Here is a 23301-nt window from a genome sequence, read left to right as displayed (position 1 = left end):
GGTCTGTGGAAGCTCGACGACAGCCATCTGGCTCGTAGAATTGGACTGTGTTGTCCTGGTGCAGGCTGATGAACGCTGCCGCGGCTTCACAATACATCATGTAGCGCACAGGGCTGACAGAGGAAAGGTGACGGAGGTGATGGAGACCGTGAGTGAAGACAGGGGGGTTGTTGTCATCACCATGTTGAACCTGGATAGAGACAAGACAGGATTGTATTATTGTGTCTTACGTAGCCGGTGTTCTCACATTTTGTACTTACTTACGTAAAATAATTAATAGCACTAGGTAGAAATACTCTGTAGTGGCCTGGACGGTTATAGCTCAACCTTCTGGACACCTACGTTTCTAAGCCAGACTGAGGGCGTGCTGCGGGTTCGACTCCCGATCCTGACGGCCTTTGCCGCGTCTTCCCCCCCCCCCCATATCAAATGACTTTCAAACTATCAATAAAGGCAGAAAAAGCCCCAAAAATATCATTAAAACAAAAAATATATACTCTGTAGTAAAAGTCTGGTATTAAAAATGGAAACGTGTTGGCAATATAATTTACTAAAGTACTAAAAGTAAAAGTAAGCATAATGTCCCATTTCACAAGTTTTCGAAATGTATAGAAATCTTTCAAAAATAGCATGTTGAAGTGGTTAATGTATGTTTTTTAAGGGTAGGCACTCAGGGCCAGCCGGGGCGCCTGGTGCCTGCCGTGGTTGTCGCTAACTATAACTACGTTTTCAAATACTTGTAGTGGATATATTTGGTTCTGAGGTGTAAGTGGAGTAGAAGTAGAAGTGCTCCAGTAATGTAAAGAAAATAACTCAACATTGTACTTAAAAATACCTTACCTTGTCCATTCCTTGCTCTTTTTCACAGAAAGTGTCACTTCCACTTCCCACAGGACTTTCCTTGTGTCTTCTCTTCAGGTTCTCTCTCCAGACAGTGTGGGGGTCAAGATTGGTTTGACCCTCTTTTGCTGCTGTTACTTTCCGTCTCCCTCCCTGATAAAACGAACGAGCCAAGCATCTGCGCAGTGTGCTGGGCACAGAAACATCTAGTCTGATGTTGTAGTGTTCCGTCTCAACTAAGAACTATTTGAACAAATTAGACGAATTTGAACAAAGCACAATTTATAGAAAAAAGGTAAATAAATAAATTATAGCATGTCCTAAGCCGAGATTTATCTTCAAATGGAAAAAGTCAGAAAACACCCTACTGATCCTTTGGCGAGTCTTCGTAAATGTAAAGGAATAAAATGTAACTTCACTCTCTACCTCACAGAGCCTTTGCTTTAACTAGTTTAACAACGGTGTGCGCTGTTAGTTGCCAAGCAACGGGTCGCTGAAAACTGGCAACTGCTCAGACTGGTTAGTGGCATTTAATTGCTTGCATTGTTTGCAAACCTAATGCTTTAGCTTGACTGCCTCCTCTTTATGGAATAAAAGGAATGCATGACAACGGATGTGTACAATTGTCTTAATTTATTTTCTGCAGAATATAAAAAATAAACTTTTTCATAGTGATGAGAATTATTTACACCATACCAAAACCTATTTACATGTATCATTTCATGTGTTCATATATGGATACTGTCAAGTTGTCAACCCAAAAAAAGTAGGCTAAGCTAGTAGTGAATGACAACATTTGTCTGTTAAAGAAAACGCACGTTGTTCCAGAGTTTAAAGAATGTGTACGTGTTACACAAAGAAAACACAACGTAAAAACCAAATCATAAGCTGACACATTATTTCAGAAGGCGTCATTGATCATACTCTCCAACGTCTCTGGTTCTGCAGCACTGGGAACGGTGAATCTTTCGTTGAAATACTGCACTTGCAGTTTCCCTGACTCGTGAGCCAGCGCTACGCCCGAATACATGTTCTGTTGTCCTGAGTCTCCAAACACCGACATGGCCGTCACCCTGGGAAGAGCAAAGACCAGTGGTGGGAAAAGTACTCACAATTTTTACTTAGTATCAAAGTATCAATACTGCAATGTAGAAAATACTCTAAATTTATTTGAATAAAAGTATTGGTATCAAAATGTAGTGAAAGTACCAAAAGTAGAAAGTATTGTGCAGAATGTCTCATTTCAAGCTTTCAAATCAGTTTAAAATAGCCGATCTACAATCTCAGAATGCGCCGCATCGCAACGCATTGTGAGCTTGTAGATCATCTGTTATTTGCAAATGGCCAAAATGTATAGTAGGTTTAGAAAGTAACTAGTAACAAACGTTTTCAAATATATGTAGGGGAGTTCAAATTCAATATTTGCCTCTGAGATGTAGTGGAGTAGAAAGTAAAAGTACTGGAAATTAAAAATGCTCAAGTAAGTACAGTACTTAAGAAAATGTACTGTGTGGAGTTTGCATGTTCTCCCCGTGTCCCCTAAGGTAGGTACCCTCACAAAAAAAACATGCAGTAATCCTGGTCTCTAAACTGCCTCCCCCTGGCCAGCCGGGGCGCCTGATGGAGGTGAAAGGAACTGGTTGGAATAACGTGTTCCTTCCACGCGCTACGTCCAACCAGGGAAACTCCCCCCTGTCAGGTGCAAAGGAGCAACTTGGACACTCAGGCATGAAGGAAGCATGAGTTCAAGTCCGTTGCTCTCCCCAGGTTGGCGGAGGGTGTGTAGAGCCCAGGATCACATTAGATGATTGACACAGAGTACAAAATGTACTTAGTTACTGTAATTTACACCTGTACTTTACACGAAAACAATTTAGCTTGTGACCCAAAAGAGAAATTTGATGTCTCCCGGGACCCAAACTAGTGAAAATAGGTTAGGTATAGTCGCATGAGCCAATGAGCTGAGTGCATTCTCAGACACCAGGTTCGCACACAGCTCACAGGCAGTAACCACGAGAGCGGAGGGGAGCAGAATTGTCAAAAAAATTGCCCGTCATTCATATTTATTCCTTAAAATACAGAACAAATGCGTCCCGTATCAGTTCATTACGGGACACGTCGGTAGTTTCCAAATACGGGACAATTCCCTATGTTACGGGATGGGTGGTAACCCAACGCTGTTTGGAAAATCCTGGTGGCGCAAGGTTATTTCCCAAGGCTGGGGAATACGTCTTCTCGCGTACCGGTGGTACATGTCCCGCGGACAGGCACTGGTCTGCGTACCAGTGGTTAGGAACCTCTGCTCTATGGTAGGTACGCTCACAAAAAAACATGCAGTAATCCTGATGGAGGGTAAAGGAACTGGTTGGAATAAAGGGGTCCTTCGACGCCTTCCTACCGGGGAAACTCCCCCCTGTCAGGTGATAAAAAAGCGGCCTGCTCACTCCTCACGCATTGAGGGAAGCATGAGCTCAGTTCAGGGCTCTCCCCAGGTTGGCAGAGGGAGAGTAGGCCTAGTGCCAGGATTACACTACCGCTTAGGCAATTGGCGGGTGAAAAAAGTGGTTACAGAATTGTGGGATAAAACAAAAACGAAACCATAAATAAACACTGGGTCATTTGTTCTCCATGTTGTTACCTGTCAGCGTGGATCCTTTCAGTGACGGCGGGCTCCAGGTCATTCCTCTGCAGGTCCCATATGTGGAGGTTAGAAGCCGCGTCCAGGACGCAGAAGACCGTCGGCCGGGTCCGAGTCCACTGCACCGAGACGACTGGCTCGCCAGCTGTGGAGTCGTTCCACTCCAGCACAGGCTGTTCCTGGGAGGCCGCGTGCAGTCTGATGCTGCCGTCTGCGCAGCCCACCTAGCAGCACACGCACAGCAAACACATGCCAAGAGAGAGAGAGAGAGAGTGAGAGAGAGAGAGATCAACCAGGTGTGGAGATAAGAGTTGAGTTAACAACGTAGATTGGTGCTCCAAGGATCAACGGGAACCTCAAATTGAAAAAGAGGAAAGATTAATTTACTTAATTACGGAGGAGACGGAGTAAAATCGAAGTACTTTAATCATGTTTACAACAGCCTTTTCAAAGTTCGTAGAAAAGTAGCAGTAGCGTCACAATCCTTAAGCGGCAAGCTTGTTCATCTGTAATTTTTTACGATTTTTGAAAGATATTGAAAATGTTTGGAAACTTTTGAATCATTAAGATTTTCTTTTAACATAAATAATGTCTTCTGGGGGTCCCTCGATTTGGGGGTCCTTGGCACGAAAAGGTTTGGATTGAGTACTACTGTTGTAGAGGGACTCGTTACCAAATGCAGATTTAGCATGCACACATCAGCATGTTTGAAGACGTACTGTACACTACTCATGGTGTCTGCAGTCACATGAACTGCATGTGCACTGCAGGCCTCACACATGAACTACATGTGCACTGCAGCCCTCACAAACCCTTCAACTCCACGTGAGAGGTAGGCCTGTTACATTTCTTTTAGTATAAGTATAAAATTATTATTAATATGTCAGTAATGTAATTGTTTATTTAGGTAATTTGTCATATCTGAGATGTGATTTGATTTATTTATTACGAAGCCTGAAAAGGCAATAAAAATGTGATTGATATGTTCCAGTGTTCAATGCCAAAAAAACACAATTAAATCATTTATCATTTAATCGTGTCGTCGTGTGACAATGAATCGTCAAGCTAAAGTTAAAGGGCTCCAGTCTCACCAGGAACAGGGCCGGACTGAACGGTGAGAAGTGGATGGAGGTGACGTCAGTGGGTCGGACTCCGACCACCCGAGACCTGTAGAGCTTTGGTGGAGCCTTCAACCCGTGGCTGGTTCCATGGTTGACCACACCCTGAGACAGAAAGAAATCACACTGATAAACTGAGACAAAGGTGCCCGGGGGAAATAATAGGGAAGTGGGGAGCATGATCTATTAATCAAATATAGCATCATATATATGAAGACAAGGGTGAATCATGTGGATCTCCTTATGACGTCATCGCGTGGCCTGCCTGTGAAAGAAGTCATCTATAATGTCATATCTATGACAGATAGCTCCATTGACTTCAATTATACATTTTAAGTTAAGTTATATTTCATGAAGTATAACACACGTGAGAAGAAAAGAAAAGTGGTAAACACCAATGAGCTGTGACACAGATAGGCAGACAGATACACACAATAAAGGGACCTATTTTCTCCAGTGCTATACCCCTTATCCCTAAACGTCTTTCTTTGCCTTTTTTGCTATTTTGAAAAACTTTTTTGAATACCGGTAGTTCAATTATCAAAAATAGTAAAAAGAAATATGAAGTAGGGGTATAGCATGGCGAAAATAGGGCCCAATAGTCTCTTATCGACGCTCACCATATTGGTTCCAATAAAGAAATGGTTTGAGTCTGTGGGGAGGAATCTTAACAGTAGTGTTTCCAATGATCCCGTATTCATTGGATCCCTTGGTGAAGTCCTGAGAGAGAGAGAGAGAGAGAGAGAGAGAGAGAGAGAGAGAGAGGATCAGTGGTGGAGTAAATCATTATGCAGAAAGGCCATTTCACACATTTTAAAATGTATAAAGATCATTTCAAAATAGCGGACCTACAAGCTTGTGTTAAGCTTGTAGATCAACCATTTATACATATCCAAAGTACAGGGCTGATTGGTTAATGTATGTTTCGTAATAATAATCTAAATCTAAGTAGTACTACAGTTTTCATATAATAGTGGAATAAAATATTTGCCTCCGAGATGAAGTAGATTAGAAGTGAAAGTACTGACAATTTAAAATACTCCAGTAAAGTAAAAATGTCTACTTAAGTACAGTACACTACTTGAGTAAATGTACTTATTTACTGTAAGTCAGGATCACCACCCGCTGAGATGAGAGGTCATGACATTCCCAGCCCCCCTAAAAAGATTAGCCACGCACCGGGGTGGAACATGACACTGTGTGACTCTCTGCATCACATCCAAATGGTACATGATGTCTGGACTGGCGGCTACATGGTCAATCAAAACAACAGCAGTCCTCTGCCCACAACAAACAAGCTCATATGACCCACGCGGAGCAGGTGGTGCTGCGCCGCCAGGGCAAAGACATTGTGGGTATTAATGGCCCCCTTTGGCTGGCAGTGACGAATGAACACTGTCTGTGTCAGCCATCTAATCTGTCCGTCTCACCTCTCAGCGGCGAGGAGCGTGGAACTGTACAGCAACTTGACTTTGCCCCCCGGCCTGAGCCCTGTAAGACGAAGAGAGAGGTCGTTATGTAATTCGCGTGAAAGAAATGCGTTGTGGAAAAAGTGCGAGTGTGTTCAAAAACGTGACCATCAGTCTCACCCAGGTCTGTCTGGGAGCCGGAGTCGCTGGCTTTAGGGAGTTCCAGCACCACCTGTTGGACAGAAACGACAACAACATCACCATCATAAATCCGGGAGCGTGGGTGACCGAAGCTGTGTGCTATCTGGTTGTGAGATTTTCAGCCTTACCCATTGATTTAAAACCCCGTTTACATCCAGGGAGGCCAACTGGAAGGACAACCCCGACGACTCTGGATATCACAACAGAAATGGCACTTATTATTTAAAAACAGAAAGCATAACTAGGGCCAAAATAAAACGGAACATTTAACGGAATAGTTCACCCCAAGAAATGACTTATTTTCTATCTATTATAAGTACACACCTCCTGAAGCCTTGAATTCATGGAGATTAATTTAGTTTTTGTTGCATTCCTGAGCCAATAATTTGATGACCAGCGGAGTCTCCGGTAGGAGAGTCTATATATTGAGAAATATTGGTTTAGAAATATCTCCGTAAATTCAAGTCATTTTTTGGGGTGAACTACTCGAAAGAAAACATCACATTCTCCCATTTTCCATCTCTAAACATAGAATCCATATTAAGGGACGTAAATGCTGTGGTTTCTTTCTTGACCTTCGTCAGATGCCAACAGCGGGGCCTCTGGTCTCAGGCCGCCCGCTACAGAGGAGGGGACAACCTCCACGCAGCACACCGAGGACAAATGTCCCGACGTCGCCAGCACGGCATCTGCGTTGACAAGGTGACAAACAAGAAGGCATTCCAGCACGTACCATCACTCTCGTATAGGTAAACAAGACTTCTGAACTTTCAGACGGAACATTCAAGGACGGGAGACTGACACGCGAAAGTGTGAAATTATACTGCTACTGATTTCAGGGTAATGATGATAAAGATTGCAGCGGAACAAAACGCTGCTTCATGTAATTAAAAAACTACAACACTGTTTCCCGAACAGTGGGTCAGGACCCATTTGTGGCTCACGGACACATTTTTATGGGTCCCTTTATTTTTGGTTCTCTATATTTTTGCTCAACAAAAAAGCAACATTTTTCATGAATTAAAAACAAATGCAACGTTTCTGTTTCAGTCATTTCATCAAGAAATACAAGAAAAAATAAACTAATGTTTAAGAAGTAGTGAACATTTGGGTCCCGGGCTACAGCGTTTAGGAACCACTGGTCTATGCGAATGCTGCTGGAGTGAACACCAAGCATATAGACTTTATAGAGGGTATGCACATGCATAAAGTGAGTGGCAAATGGAGTGGAAAAGTGTGTGGTAAAGTGAGTTTAACACCGTTTGACGTTGTTTAATGCAATCAGATAGGACTGATCACCAGCTTCACCCCTAATCTGAGTTTGCTATGGGGCATAGCAGTGGCTGCCATTCAGATAGAAAACACATAATTTCTTTTCCTATTCCTAATTATTTTAAGCCTCGAACCAAGCCATCCATGCTCCTGGTGAATCATGACCATAAAACATTTGATTTTTTTTAATAAAAAAAAAAAAATAATAATAATAATATTTATAATGATCTTTTTTCAAAAATAGCTGATCTACAAAGCTCACGACACATTGTGACGAGTTGTAGATCGGCTATTTGAGCCATTTGCTTGACCGGTTCTTTTACTAGTCCTACCACACCGCCTTTGACTCACCGGTGGAGAAGGTGGGGTGACGGAACGTCCACTCGTCCTCCCCTACCTTCAGGTTGTCATGGTTACCGGCACGCTCCCTCAGGTCCCACAGCAGCACGGACCCCACTGACGTACCTGCAGTGGTGGAGAAAGAATACTCACATTCTTTACTTAAGTAAAAGTAAGTACCTATACTGCAATGTAGAAATACATTGTTACATGTAAACGTCCGGAATTAAAAATTTACTAAAAGTGCAAAAGTATTGGTATCAAAATGCACTTAAAGTACCAAAAAGTTGAATGTACTCATTATACAGAAGGTTGCATTTCACAAGTTCACAAGCTCACGATGGTGTCTTTTCAAATGGTCGAAATGTATATAGTAAATTAGTAACAAAAGTTGTCATATAAATGTAATGGAGTAAAAGTACAATATTTGCCTCTGAGACGTAGTGGAGTAGAGGTAAAAGCATTTGGAAATTGTAAATACTGTACAAATACCTAAACATTGTACTGTACTCGAGACTCGAGTACTAAAGTACAAGATGTAGTTAGTTACTTTCCACCACTGACGTACCTGCAAACACCAGAGTGGCCTTGCCAGGACTGAAGCAGCAACACTCCACCTGGGTCAAGGAGAACATCACAAAGAGCATCTTCTCAGTGACCGTTAAGGTATCTGCACACTGCTGCTTCTTTCATATTTGTAGCAGCATTTTTCCACAGTTTTTCCAAAAATCGCAGCCAGTGATGGGGCAATCTGCATTGACCTTTAGAGTTGGGATCCGGAACCAGAGGAACTGGATCCAACATTGAGGAACCGGAATTGGTTCCATCACACGTTTCTGGAACCGGTTTTATCACACTGTCAGAGCTGGTACGTGGACTTCACATCTGCTATACAATTACAACACAGGTGTACAAATGGAACCAAATGGACCTCTACACTCTCAGAGTGTGTCGGAACCTCCATAGGGAATCGCTAAATGGAACCGTTAAAAGGCACTTACATCTGAACATCTCAAGGCCTAATCAGTCAATAACAGAATGCAAATACATGCAAGACTTGTGCTACTGTACATGCAAGTTTGTGGGGGTTTTTTGACAGCATTGTTGCCACCAGACGACAAAATTGTCTGAAATTCTCTCTTTGTTACCTCAGACTCATAGACAAGAATCTTCTGGGGTCGTGAGGGCTCCCAGATGTTCCAGATGCAGATCATGCTCCAGGTGTCGAAGCGCATGGCGCCAGGCTCACCCGTGGGACTGTGGACTGACATCATGGTCTGGTTCTGGACCGGGGAGAAGTGCACCAGGCTGACGTGACGGCCTGTAAACATGAAATACAAACGGGATGTCCAATGTAAGATTCTGTATATAAACTCTGTATTGACACATAAACCTGTGTGGCATGATAGGACATTAGAATTCCTTCACGGTGTGACTTCCTTCACGGTGTGACTTCACATCAGCATGGCCTGTACTTTTATGCCCGCCCTTAATCATATAAACATTTCTTATTCCATTTAATTGCACCACACATAACTATGAAAACAACTGAGTGAATAATATGGTACCTAAGGTAGTAGGTACCACCTCTCCATTTTTCAAACCACAAAGACATCAACAAACATGTTCCAGAAAGTATTCCCGTAAATAAGCTTTTCTTTGTTTCATTACCTTTTGCTCATGGTTATTTCTTGTTTCATTTGTATTGGCACATTATATTTTCACTTGTTTATTACGTTTGTGAAATTCTTGTTTTATGTGCATTCTGTCCTATATGTAGGTGCAGTATTTGTGACTCATGTCTAGAAAAATGCTATATAAATAAATGTATTATTATTATTATTATCTCCATGGTGCTGGAGTGTGTACCGTTGAGAAAAGACAACTTTGTGTTGAACTGCAGACTGCCATCGCTGAAAGACAGAATCTCTGCTTTGGTGCTGAGCCTCTTCAGCGACTGTTTCTGAGCGTAGTCCTCCTCCAACAGGACAACCATCACCTGGACAACCACAACAAACAGCACAACTATCACCTAGATACAGTGGTGGAGGACGTACTTGCATGTTTTACTTACGGTAAGTAAAAATAGCAATCCTGCAATGTAGATATAGTCTGTTGCAAGTAGAAAAAGTATTCCAAATCTACTTGAGTAGTTACTTTCCACCACTGCCTAGATACAGCACCACACCCAACAACAGGAGTCTGTATTCGCAGCCGATCATCAGTTCCTCCCATAGGACGTGAATAATTGTGTTGTCCATCATGTGTGGAAAAATAAGTCATATTTCTAACAACATACCTGTGATGCCGAGAGTAAAACCGCTGTGAGACGCTGTGTGTCGATGTTCATTTCACTCCTGCTTTTATCTCGGCCGTCCTGGGAAAGCCTTGGATCTGCCAGTACGTTGGGACACAGTCAATCAGAGAATCACGTTTATTATACTTTTTTTTGTCTTGTTCCCCTCGAGAAATACTGGGATGTGTAACAGCTTGGGAAGCACTAGGGCTACCACGATTATGATTATTTTATGATTATTTTGATGATTAATTGTCACTCAGATAATTGGTTAAATTGTGGTTCTGTCATTGAACATTGGAAAATACATTACATTTATGTTTGGCTTTCATAGGCTTCGTAAACAAAAAGGTGCACAGGCCAGATATGACAAATAACTTACGTATTAAAGTATCTATTTTAAAAACATTAACTCCTTAACACCATCGGGCCCATGACGTAAATCACTGTCAAGTTCAAGTGCACAGTCATGTGCCCGAGACGGAGATTGATAATCTCCGTCAAATTAGTGCTATGAAAACTGATCGCATCTACAGCCTAGAGGCGCTTGCTGACGATGGGCACATTTTATTAATGGATTAAATAGGCCCGGGCCCTCAAGGTGTTAATAGCGGAAATAGCAGATGAGCTTGTAGTTCAGCTGTTTCCACTATTTTTGTAAGTGTTTGAATGAAATTATATTGAACACTTATAACGATTATGCAAAAAATAAATAAAATAATTGCGATTAGGGGAGTTTGTAATAATTCTCATTTCAGGCCTAGGAAACACCATCAGATCATGTTGTATTAGAGTCCGACAGAGTGTTTTCTTACCTCCACATGGTCCATGCCTCTCTGCTGGATGCTGTGTCCATTTCTCAGACATCTCTATTTCCTCCGTCTGGATGTCTCTGTCCACGTTGTCCTCATTACACTGAACATATGCCTGAGAAGGAAGGATTTCAATTATGTCAAGTTTTCATGCGTGGAAGCAGGGTCCATTCGCTGGTTTTGATTGATTGATTGAATACTTTGCATCTTAAAATAACCAGTAACAGCAACACGCCGCATTGAGACGTGTTGCGTGCTGCTGATTGGCTATTGGCAATTTTTGGTGCGCGACATGCTTTCATAGAAGACATGCTGGCTTTTATGGAATCCAAATGCTGTGGCAACTGAGAACTTTAATCCATGTGTAGGCCTACGTGCAAACAGAAGGAGCCGCTGACCTGTTTCGTGTTTGTATTCCCAAAGCTTTTGATGTACATGTCGTATTCGCTAACAGGAGGCAGGTCCAGAAGGGAGAATGTCGAGGAGAAATCCAGATCTATAAGGCGAAGCAGCTCTGCACTGCGCTTCCTGAAGATATAAACAGTCAAATCAATTATAGCAGTGGTTCTCAGGACATTATTGGGGGGAGGACAGTGATGACAGTGATCCCCAGTTAAAACTATATGATCATTTTGGGGGGTCGCGGCCTGAAAATGTTCAGAACTACTGAATTAGAGGCCAACATGATATATCGGTCTCTAAGGTGCCAGGTGTTGGTGACAGCTATATGGGTCACGTGGTGTTGTGTGCTACTGGCCTACGTCACTCATAGAAAGTCAGCTGTTCGCAAAGCGGCATTTTCATGAATGGAAGGAGAGAGGGGGTGAACGGGGAAGGTCCAACTTTGTTGACCGCAAATCGCTTTTACGATGCTATGATGCACTGTGGTAACTGGTAAACTTCTTAACTTTAATAAACATATACCTAAAGCAGTACTCTGGCCTGGAGCAGTGATTCTCATTATAACAACGACTAAAGCAGCGAGTCTGACAGATAAAACATTTCCCCGCTTTAGCCTCTCGGCGTCATACGCTATAGACGCCTTACACCAGGTAAAAATTCAGACCATTTACAGTTTCTATCAAACCTACTTCTGTTTGTTGGCAACCTGCTTGCTGACTTCACGTTGCTTTGCGGCCACAAAGTTGATAAACTTCCCGCGCTGAGAGCCTCTCCTCTGGTTCTTGTCGTGCGCTTCTGAAAGAACAGCAAGAAATGTCAGTGGTATTTCACCTCTCATTTCACAAGCCCAGATAATAGCATCGTGTTGGAACTAAAATCAACAAATTCCCTTGAAAAAGAAAAAAACACATGACAAATTTTAAAATATGAAAAGTAAGAAAAAGTGGATATTTTAGGGCTGGGCTATAGGATTTATCAATAGCACGATTATCTACATTTTTTGTTTCGATTACAATGAACCAGCCGGTTCAATATCCGTTTCCATTAGGACAGAACGTTTTTGCTTGCCGTCTAACCACTTGGGCGCCATTTACATCAGTCTAATCGATTTAGAATTTCTTTAGTGCTGATTAACCTACATAAACAAGATTAAATTCTGTTATTGGCTCTAAATGTCAATTTCAATATATTTCCGGTTAATTTCCCAGCCCTAGTTGCCTGGCTGTACCTCTGGACCGAGTGCGTCTGTCTTGGTCTGTGTTCGAGCTCTGTCTGGATTGTGCTGCAGTTCCTACTCGCTCATTCTCCTCGTCCATGGCTCTCCTGATTGCCTTTATTTCCTCGCTCGTCTGTGGCGTCGGGCCCTCCCCCTCCCCATCTCCACTCGCCACCGGGCTGGGTGATGGCTCCTCGTCCTCTCCTTCACCTCCACTCTCCTCCTCAAAATCCTCCTCATAATCCTTGACGGACAAAGAGAGAGGAATAGCGGTCACCCCCTGCAAATATGTGAAACCTTCCCTCGTAAGATCCAGTACGTCATGAGGAAAACTTGAGAGAATATCCGTTTCCATTAAGACAGAACGTTTTTGCTTGCAGTCTAACTACTTGGGCGCCATTTACACTGGCAGCCAAATCTAGCCTGAATCAGATCTGTGCCACATCCAGATTGGAATCCGATTAGTTTAAATAAGTCTAAATGCAGACAGGTCACCCATTCTTGAGATAAGGGACAAAACTTTTTTCAAACTGGATTTTTTTTTTTTTTAAGATACATTCAAATCAAATGGATGTATTTGTAGACACAGGTCTCAACTACCAATATTGAGAAGGAACAGGTTTTTCGCATAACATTTCTTTCTAAAATGGGACATTTATGCACTTAATACCCGATTCATGTCAACTCCGTCAGACACACTAAAATACCTTTTAATTGAATTTGATAATTTCAACAATAATATAAAGTCCTCAGTTCTCTTATAATGGCTTTCAGTAATCAAGTTAAGTAATACAATTATTTTAATATTGTTTTTTTCCAATATCACACTATTATGAAATATCCAATTTCTCAAATCCGTCATTTCAACCTCTATTTTCAATATTATAACATGAAAACCATGTAAAAAAAAAAAAATCATCATTACGTATCATTTCAGTTGGTGTTTCAATACATATGCACAAAATATTTAACATCACATTTTCTATTTCTTTGGAAATTAACAAAAACATCACGGGACGAACATCTGACGGAGTTGACGAACATCTGACGGAGTTGACTGATTTTAGGTTTAACTGATTTAGGTTCTAGATCACCTAGGATCTTGATTCTGGTGACTAATCCCACATTTTCAAGGATGAGGAATACAGTGGTACTATTTATATTGGCCCTGTGACCATGGCAGCCATTTTCAAAATGGCAGCCACCTGCTGTTATCTTACAATAACTCAAGTTCTACATCACCTAGGATCTTGATTCTGGTGACTAATCATACATTTTCAAGGATGTGGGATACATTGGTACTATTTAGATTTGTCCTGTGACCATGGTAGACATTTTTCAAAATGGCCGCCAACTTTCTGTTATTTCCCAATAACTCAAGTTCTACACCACCTAGGATCTTGATTCTGATGACTAATCCTACATTTTCAATGAGGAGGAATACAGTTTTATGTATTTAGATTTATCCCGTGACAATGGCAGCCATTTAAAAAAATGGTGGACCTGCTATTATTTTACCAATTTAGTCAGGGAATAGGCCTATTATCAGAATAATGTCAAATCTGTGAATACATTTCTTACCAAGATTTTTTTCACCAATGTGTTTGTAAAGGTGTCTACTAACATATCCCACATTGGTTTCTATTGAACCACCCTAGAGGCATTTTTGACAGCTGCTGAAAGTTGGGTACCATATACCAAGTGGCTATGGCAAAACTAGGGAGTCTATGGCCAAACTAGGGGTCAAACCCCTTGGGCTAAATTCGGCCATATATCCACTTGCCCAAATGTGCTGACCTCATTTTGTGATGATGGCTATGGCCGTTTTCAGCCCAAGGAGTGTTCTTCGTGCATAGCCAATGCTTGGAATGCATTCAGAATCATGAAAACTCCCTAGTTTGACATGTCACATGCTACTTAAAGCATAATGAACATTTTGCCTTATATAGGTTGTTGATGGTACCCCAACTTTCAGCAGCTGTCAAAAGGTCCCCTAGGGTGGTTGAATATAAAGCAATGTGGGATATGTTAGTAGACACCCTTCCAAACACATTGGTGAAGAACATTCTTGATAAGGAATTTATTACCAGATTGTATTAATATCCCCTGACTAAATAACTCATCTTCTAGACCACCTAGACCCGACTTCACAAACAGAGACCCGATTGACACCTAAACAACAAGTTTGGACAGCCCCACCAATTAGTGTTACGGAAAATAGCAAGTGTCTACCCTAGGCCCAGAGGGAGACACAGAACTTAGATGCGGCTCACATGTTGCACGACTCCTCAACAAGCTGCCACCAGAGATGAGAGCTGAATTCTGCCGCACAATGCTCTGCGGCCCAGGAGCAACCAACACCCTGTTGGAGTTCTCTGAGTGGTTGAAGCATGAGTCCTAGCCATATAGCCTGTGCAAAGGCAAACACCTTGAAGACCTGCTTGAGGTGAACAGTGAGCAGTGAGCGAAAGACTGAAGACAGAAGATCTGCCTTCAGGACTATCAGGCAGGATGTGCAGTCACTAAAGGCATCAGTGTCGTTCTGTGTCCCCAGCATGTCAACCAAAGCAATGTTACCAAATCAAAGGAGCCTTCACCTCAAGTCACCTGGGGCTGGGTGAGCAATCGTATCCTGTATCTAGCCTCACAACTAAATACAGACACTTGGCCAGACTGCCGTTTGAAAGGGTCAAACCCTTCATCCTGATTGGGGAAGACCACCCCACCTAATCACACCAACCAAACAAGTGAGGTTGGGGCCTCCAGGTGGGCCAGCAGCCATCTGCACAAGACTGGGCTGGACCCTGCAGGAAAGCAATCTCCAGCCAAGACAATGTAAGTTGACTATAACAGAGCCCCAGAACACAGAGCTCATGAGAAGGATGGAGAAACACTGGCAGGAGGCCACCAAGATACAACGCCACACTGCAGTGGCCAGTGAAGTCAAACTGTGCGTCTGTACCTGATAGAGACAAGTCAAAGGCCAAAAGCCCACCTCCTTTTAATGTCCTGTCAGTAGCAACTCAACCTGCACCTGAAATAAGCCCTGACCCCTCCCAGAGAAAGTTCATCCTTGAAAATGTAATGATTAGTCGCCAGAATCAAGATCCTTGGTGGTCTAAAACTTAAGTTATTGGTAAAATAACAGCAGGTTGGTGGTCACTTTGAAAAACAATGGCTGCCATGGTCACAGGACAAATCTAAATAGTACCACTGTATTCCTCATCTTTTAAAATGTATTATTAGTCGGCAGAATCAAGATCCTATGTGGTCTAAAACTTAAGTTATTGTAAAATAACAGCAGGTGGCGGCCATTTTGAAAAACAATGGCTGCCATGGTCACAGGACAAATCTAAATAGTACCAATGTATCCCTCATCCTTGAAAATGTAGTCTTAGTCACCAGAATCAAGATCCTAGGTGGTGTAGAACTTGAGTTATTGTAAAATAACATCAGGTGGCGGCAATTTTGGAAAATGGCTGCCATGGTCACCACGAGACAAATCTGTGATGGCCCTATAGCCAAAAATGTTCCTTAAGGCATGCTCTAACTGTGTGCCAAATTAGAATACGTCCCATTATTCAAAAACTATCATTTTATTGTTTTAGGAACACTTTTGTCAACTCCGTCAGATACATGTCAACTCCGTCAGACACAAAACCTGACGGAGTTGACGTCTGACGGAGTTGACAAAATGTCATTTGTTTTCATCTTAACCCTCTGTAGTACAATGTAGCCATTTTGTTTTTGCTTCATTTGTTAGCTAAACCTAACCCTAAACTTTTATAATAAACATTATTTTGGAATTCTTAACAAAGATCATAATAATGTCCTGACGGAGTTGACATGTAAAAGCTGTGACCACCCTGATATCAACATTGTTTGTTTAAAATATCAAACAATTGAATGCTTGTCAGACCAGGTGCTCCACTGTTGCAACAAATACAAACGGGACTTGGAAAAGGAGTCTTCAGGCTAAATCTGTCGACAATATTTTCTGATTAATTTAAGACTTTTAAAAAACCTGACGGAGTTGACGGGAGACGTGGGACACACATTTGATATGAGATATCTAATGGAAAATATAAATTAAAATTATTGTGTATATTGTTTGCTATGTTGTTGACAATCTACTTTAATTTAGTATGTATATTTATGTGATTGTGACAGTATTAGACATTTTTTTAGCAGTTTGAAATTATGACCACTTGCTGGGGACAGGCTAAATACAGGCGTTTTTGGGTACAGTGCCTGCTTTTAACTAATTCAGATGGCATATGAAAACAATTATAATGAAATTAATGGCATAATAATGCACAACTGTATTACATTTAACTTTGCAAGTGCTTTTATTTTTATTAAATTAATTTATTTTTAACAATAATAAGGCTCTTATGTGTGGGACATGTTTTTTCCACTTTTGTCCCTCATCTCAAGAATGAGTGAGGTAACATACAAGTCACATGGAATCAGATTTTTTCCAATGTGACTTGAGCCATATTCAATCAAATCTGATTCAAATCTGATTTCAGATCTGATTTCAGATCTGTCTCAGTCTGAATGCAACAACCTGATCTAAATCGGATTCCATGTGACTTGTTTGCGTTTAGATTTATTTAAACAAATCAGATTCCAACTGACTGCATTGTAAATGGGGCCTTTAAACCCCAGCATCCCTATTCTGGGGGGAACATATGCCAAACATAGCCAAACATAGACAAGATGAAGAAAGTCTCCACTCGGATCCGCACACACACACTTCCATGTTTACACACGACAGAATATTCTGCACACTGCAGTGTTTTTTATGTTTCCTTAAGCAATAGATTAACACCTTGAGGGCCCAGGCCTATTTAATCCATTAATAAAATGTGCCCATCGTCAGCAAGCGCCTCTAGGCTGTAGAGCGATGGATCAGTTTTCATAGCACTAATTTGACGGAGATTATCAATCTCCGTCTCGGGCCCATGACCGTGCACTTGAACTTGACGGTGATTTACCGTCATGGTAACCTAATGGGACATCTTTGTACTGCGTAAAATGAATATCCCTTCTCCGCCTCCAATTGTGCAGCTCCTTATCCGCCACATAGTTTGGTTCATTTCCTTTATTTGCTACGGATTGCATTCCCACCTGCACCGAATCGAAATCAAGTGCGATTTTTGTCGGAGTAGAATGCGGTTCTTTGATGCGCATTATGATTCGAATGAGCAGCATTAGTTTTAATCGCAGTAAAGCTTTCTGGTGTGAAGGTCACCTAACATCCGTTTCACTAAGTCTAGTAGTTAAACTGAAGTGTGGCACCCATTGACTTGCGTTCCGGCACCCACTTTGAGACCCCCTGTTCAATGCAAAATAAAGCGTTGTGTACAAAACAAGCTACGACCTTAATCAAACAGCCATGAAGGAAGAAGTCAATGACAAAGGTAAAGCTAACTCACAACAAATCTGATTACTCACCACTTTCTTGAAAAGTGAATCCAATGTAGGGGATGCCAAAAATGACATAAAAGCAAACAGAATGAATGAATGAAATTGTGAAAATGAAATGTTTTTCTTTTTAATATATTTGAAATTATTGAAAAATCATATCAGCACAATGGAATGGTTCCTGGCAAGGTCCACAAATTATTTTGGGGGGGTCAGCAGGTGATTAGCTTAATGTGCAGCATTGTTTTATTACTCGACAATAAACAAACCAACATACATTATAAGTTTATACAGGGTTTCTAAAGTGACGTTAGAAAAATGTTGTGCATATCATGTCTGTTCGTATGAGCACGGAATCAATGACTTTGATTGGCAGATGTATGATGATGTTCTCATCATCAACAAGCCTCATCATGTGTGAGCTTGTTGATCTGCTATTTTCACAATATTCGTCTGTGGAACCGAGTCAAACTGTATCGAATGCCTCGACTCCTACATTCCAAGTGCTTATCAGGGTGGTGGGTTCAAATGTGAATATATTTCGGGGGTCAGGCTGAGAACAACTATGTGACTATTAGAAACAAGCCAGTATAACAGTATTTAATTTACCTCAAAATCATCTTCGTAGTCCTGATCCCTCTCTGCTGCCCCATCTGAAGGAGTCAGGTTACCATAGTCCTGGACTTCAGCCGATTCTTCGTCCTTGCCAACCTGCAGACAAGGTAAATCACCATCAGCAACAATGGATAACACTTTTTAAGGCCTTGTATCTGAGCTGGAAAACTTCCATAACAAGGCCAGTCTGGATGGTTGTGTATAAATTGTGTAAGACAGCATTCAGTTATAGATGGTGGGAAGCAATGGAGGCAAGTGGGCAATGCAATGAGGAATAGCACAACATGCATTTGGAGCGAAGTCAAAACAAACATCTTACATCTTCTGTTTCTTCTAAATATGTTGGAATAGTTGTGTGAGGCTCAGGTAGTATCACCACTTCCATATTGATACAGTGGCCATTTTGCTTTTACATCATAGTGGTATGGTGTGAGAGTAAATGTGTGTATATGGTCAATTGACAGAAAACATATAGTAGGCTTGGTGGAAGACAAACGGTGTTGGAAATGTAAAGGGGAAGATGGTACATTTTTACATGCATTTTGGGAATGTCCTGTGTTTGTGCCTTTCTGGAAAGAGGTACTGGGGAAACTTGGAGACTGGATGGGGCTAATACTACCAGAATGCCCAAGGTTATGTCTCTTGGGAGATCGCACGGTGCTGCCACAGGGGGTCACCAAGGCACAACATGCATTGGTGACTGCAGGCCTTATTACTGCAGCTAGGTTGATACTGAGAAACTGGAAGAGCTCTGCTACGCCAGAGATCACAGACTGGACCCAACTTATGACTGAAGCGGCATCCTTTGAATACTCAATTGCCAGGAGGAATAACGTCAAAGGGAAGTTCCATGAGATATGGGACTATTTTTATTTGTATATCAAAGGATTGTTGTAACATTTTGTATTTGTACATTACATATGATATAACCACGAGTGTCAACAACAGAGTGTGGAGGGGTGTTGTCCAGGGGTTTTCTTTTTTTTGACTGCTAGGTGTGTTTTGTTTGTTTGTTTTTTCTTGTATTTTTCTTTTGTGTAAGTCATGTGGATTTTGTATGCTTTATTTAAAATCATTAAAAAACTTTGATGACAAAAAAAAAGAAAACATATAGTACAGAACAGCCTTGCAAATATCACTAAGACAAGCAACACCTTGCACTTCTGTATGTGTATAAGCTCCTACTGTCATTTAACCGAGTTTACACCTGCATGAAATGTGCTATACAAATCAACTTGACTTGACACTGACCTTCATTTTTGAAGGCGTGGTCTCGTCTCTGGGACCTTGGGATGGTTTTGCGGCGCTCGTCTCATCTGCTTCTGGGTCTGCCTCCTCCCTGGGCCTTCTCTCCCTGTGCTTGTCCCGGTCTCTTCTGTCCCTGTCACCACGGTGATGATCATCACTGTCATGCTTCCGCCTTTCATCCTGGAGAGCAGAAATCGCAGTCAGGCAGTGAGGCGCCTTAAAAAATTTGGCTTAAGTACAAAAGGACTAGTGAACTTTTATCGCTGTATAATTGAAAGTGTCTTAACTGGCTGTATCACAGTGTGGTACGGTAACACGACCGCTCAGGACTGCAACAGGTTGCAGAGGACCATTAAAACAGCAGCTAAAATCATCGGCACTACAGAATTACCCAGTCTCCATAACATCTACACCACTCGCTGTATGAAAAAAGCCCATAACATCATGGAAGACACCAGCCACCCCGCAAATACCCTGTTCAAACTACTCCCCTCCAAAAAACGCTACCAGAGCATCAAATCTCGTACCACCCGTCTCAGTAACAGTTTTTACCCCCAGGCAGTCAGGCTGCTGAACAGCTGACCTTGAACTGTATTGCACTTCACTTCACTTGCACTTTCTTTTACTGTTTTTTGTCTTTTCTTGCACTATAGATGTTTGTTTATGTCCTGTGTATGTAAGACGGAGAGTGCTCTGAGCAAAATAAATTTCATTGTATGTATACTCTGTATCTATACAAATGACAAATAAACCTGAACCTGAACCTGAACCTGAACCTGTCAAGACAAAGTCTTTCTATTTATTTACAGATGTATTTGAAATAACTACATAACCATTTCTTTGTAAGCCATAGGGTTACGGCTAACCCCAACTGGACCACTGGGGCTGTTAAATAGGCTTACATGATGTCCTCTCTCGTTGTGTCTCCGTTCTCTGTCCTCCCTTTCTTTCTGGCGATCTTCTTTGTATACTGGAAAGCCAAGCAAATGGTGGAAATAGCAGAGCTTTTAAATATGATGGAAACTCACAGTCCATTTTGGCCTAATTGAGGAATTAACTGTGCACTTTGTTCGAATGCAGCACTCAACACTCAAGGTGAAGATCTTGAGCCGTTTTGTGAACAACTTTACCTTGTTCCTCCTTGTGTTCCGAATGCCTTCTGTCTGCATGCCTCTCTCGCCTCTCTTTGTCACGCGACTCGTGTTTTTGTCGCTCGCCTTCATCGTTCGGGTTCTCTCTCTCCCTGTCTCGCCTCCGCTCCCTATCTCTTCCCATCTCCTCCCCTTCTTCGTTCGGGTTCTCTCTCTCCCTGTCTCGCCTCCGCTCCCTATCTCTTCCCATCTCCTCCCCTTCTTCGTGTCTCTTTCGATCCTTCTCCCTCCCGTGTTCTCTGTCCCTTTCCTCTCTCCTCCTTTCCCTGTCTCTCTCTTCCCTCCTCTTGTCTCTGTCCCTCCCGTGGCCGTCCTCTCTTTCTCTCTCCCTCCTCCTTTCCTTCTCCCTCTGTCTGTCTCTCTCCCTGTCCTGGATGTCTTTCTCCTCTCTGTTGTGCCTTCTGTCTCTGTGTTCTCCGCGCTCGTCGCTGTGTTTAGCGGGATCGGCCACTCTCTCTCTGTCTCTTCTCTTCTCTTTGTCTCTCTCCTCGCCGTCGGCTTTCCTGTCCCTCGACCCCTCTTTCCTTCTGTCGAGATATGGGTTATGTCCTTCCTCTTTTCGTTTGTCTCGCTCCCTCGTATTGTCGAGATATGGGTTCTTTTCTCCATCTTTTTGTTTGTCTCTTTCCCTGTGTCTGTCTCTGTCTCGTCTATGCTCTTTGTCTGGGTCCCTGTGGTGGCGCCGCTCTACAGTCTCCCCATCCCCGTGTTTTCTCTCGTTTTCCTCTCGTCTCCTGACACGGTCCTCCTCATATCCTCCATCCTAGGGAAAAATAATGCAAATTATTTTAAATAGCCTACAGAACAGCCTCAAAATGAAACCTGATAAACTCATAGAAACTTACCCGGATATGTCTTCTAAGTTCAGCTGGTTTCCATGTGTCTTCCTTGGTAATTTTCTAAATAATGCAGAGCCAAAATATCATAAGTGAAAAACAGAAATGGAGTGATGAGTTGCTGCCAATCGAACACAAGCTTAGAAATGTAGCTCCTCTGAAGCAATTTTCTATTGAGGCATTAACAACAACATTTCAGTCTGCTACGTTGACGTTTGTATGCATGTCACTCTATATCAATAAATGAATGCATCAGTTACGACTTGAGTGTGGGGCTACTTCTATAATTATTGATAAATATCTTGATGTATACATTTTATAGATACATTTAGCTAGACATTAGACGTTAGACATTTAAGTAACGGTTGGTGAGGAGGATTTACAGAATAGTTGGGCACTTAGGGACATATGGGCACCTCAATGTAAAATTGGCTATTTTGTCCAAAAGAAAATTAAAGAAAGCTTAAATAATGTAAAGTATACATAATATGAACATTATGTATACTTAGAGAGAACATGCATGTACAATATCAGTATCACGTACTAACAGACAGACCTAATCTTATCCTTCAACTTCTTGTTTATGCCCCAAAATGACTGGATATGTAGGTTTTGTAGCAATTTGCAGAAATTGTATAAATATTAGACCTTAATTGTCGAATGTTTAAGCATGTATACTTTTCTTGATACCCATTGCCATTAACAGTCGTGGTAAATAAGTGGTATTTCTCATGCCAAGAGAAGGCGGGATTAAGTGCTAGCAGGGCTCATGTCATTACCTTGTCGCTGTGCATGTTGTCATCTGCACTTTTTTTCTCCAAAGAACGTCTTGTTATCTCAGAAAATAAGCTTTAATACATTGCTGTGTACGCCGCCATCACGATTGCGCAAGCGCAGTTTACTGAAACCATGGAGAATGCGTCATGTCATCTTGACAACAGACCTGTTAAACTGTAACAGATAAATCGATTAAATCAACTACCATGGGAAGAGGGAAGTGAGGGAACCGTTTTCTAAAAGTAAATAAAATGATTAATCTTGAAAGTATTGTAACGATTTGATTTGATTTGATTTGATTTTGCGCTACAAAACATTTTCTGATGGGGGTCAGCCTATGGGGTCAGGCGGTCAGCGGTCAAATATATATATATCAATTTGGGTTTGGGGGTCCTTCCTTGGCTTGACAAAACGTTTTTAGAACCAGCAGTGAATGGTTTGATTTCTCTGCGCGCTTCATGCAGACCTTTACGGTCGAGATTCAATCGACGGTGCGTTTACTGCGGCTGAACACGGGGTGGCGACATTGTACAGGCCAGGGTCTATATACTAGGGCTGCACTCACACATTCGCGTGCACGCTCGCACGCACGCACGCACGCACGCACACACACGAGACGAGTCGCTGGAGTGCGTCTGGAGAGACTTCACTAGTAGAGAGTGCCATAATTTCCCAAGCTGTCACTTTAGCGCACGCAGCTG

General features: G+C 42.0%; 1 protein-coding gene across 2 annotated transcripts; it reads right to left on the bottom strand.

The window, feature by feature from the left end:
* Positions 1-1488: 1488 nt before the first annotated feature.
* Positions 1489-22726, bottom strand: dync2i1 (dynein 2 intermediate chain 1). 2 transcript variants are annotated; one of them, XM_083777850.1, is made up of 23 exons: positions 22603-22726; positions 21833-21886; positions 20967-21750; positions 20739-20806; positions 19840-20016; positions 18583-18684; positions 12556-12787; positions 12017-12122; positions 11324-11453; positions 10929-11040; positions 10117-10211; positions 9687-9816; positions 8966-9138; positions 8386-8434; positions 7830-7943; positions 6782-6895; positions 6335-6396; positions 6186-6237; positions 6027-6087; positions 5217-5316; positions 4570-4701; positions 3479-3702; positions 1489-1913 (listed from the first exon to the last, which is right to left on the bottom strand). In XM_083777850.1, the coding sequence occupies exons 1-23, from the start codon at positions 22615-22617 to the stop codon at positions 1742-1744; spliced, it is 3258 nt and encodes a 1085-aa protein (XP_083633976.1). In that variant the 5' UTR covers positions 22618-22726; the 3' UTR covers positions 1489-1741. The 2 variants fall into 2 exon arrangements, with proteins under 2 accessions (XP_083633976.1, XP_083633977.1); XM_083777851.1 differs by having other exon boundaries at positions 12017-12119.
* Between the last annotated feature and the right edge of the window lie 575 nt (positions 22727-23301).

Source organism: Protomyctophum parallelum (genome assembly GCF_964188405.1).
Source record: "Protomyctophum parallelum genome assembly, chromosome: 12".
Classification (NCBI taxonomy): domain Eukaryota; kingdom Metazoa; phylum Chordata; class Actinopteri; order Myctophiformes; family Myctophidae; genus Protomyctophum; species Protomyctophum parallelum.
Note: the sequence above shows the minus strand (reverse complement) of the source record. Positions and strands in the feature narration are given on the sequence as shown.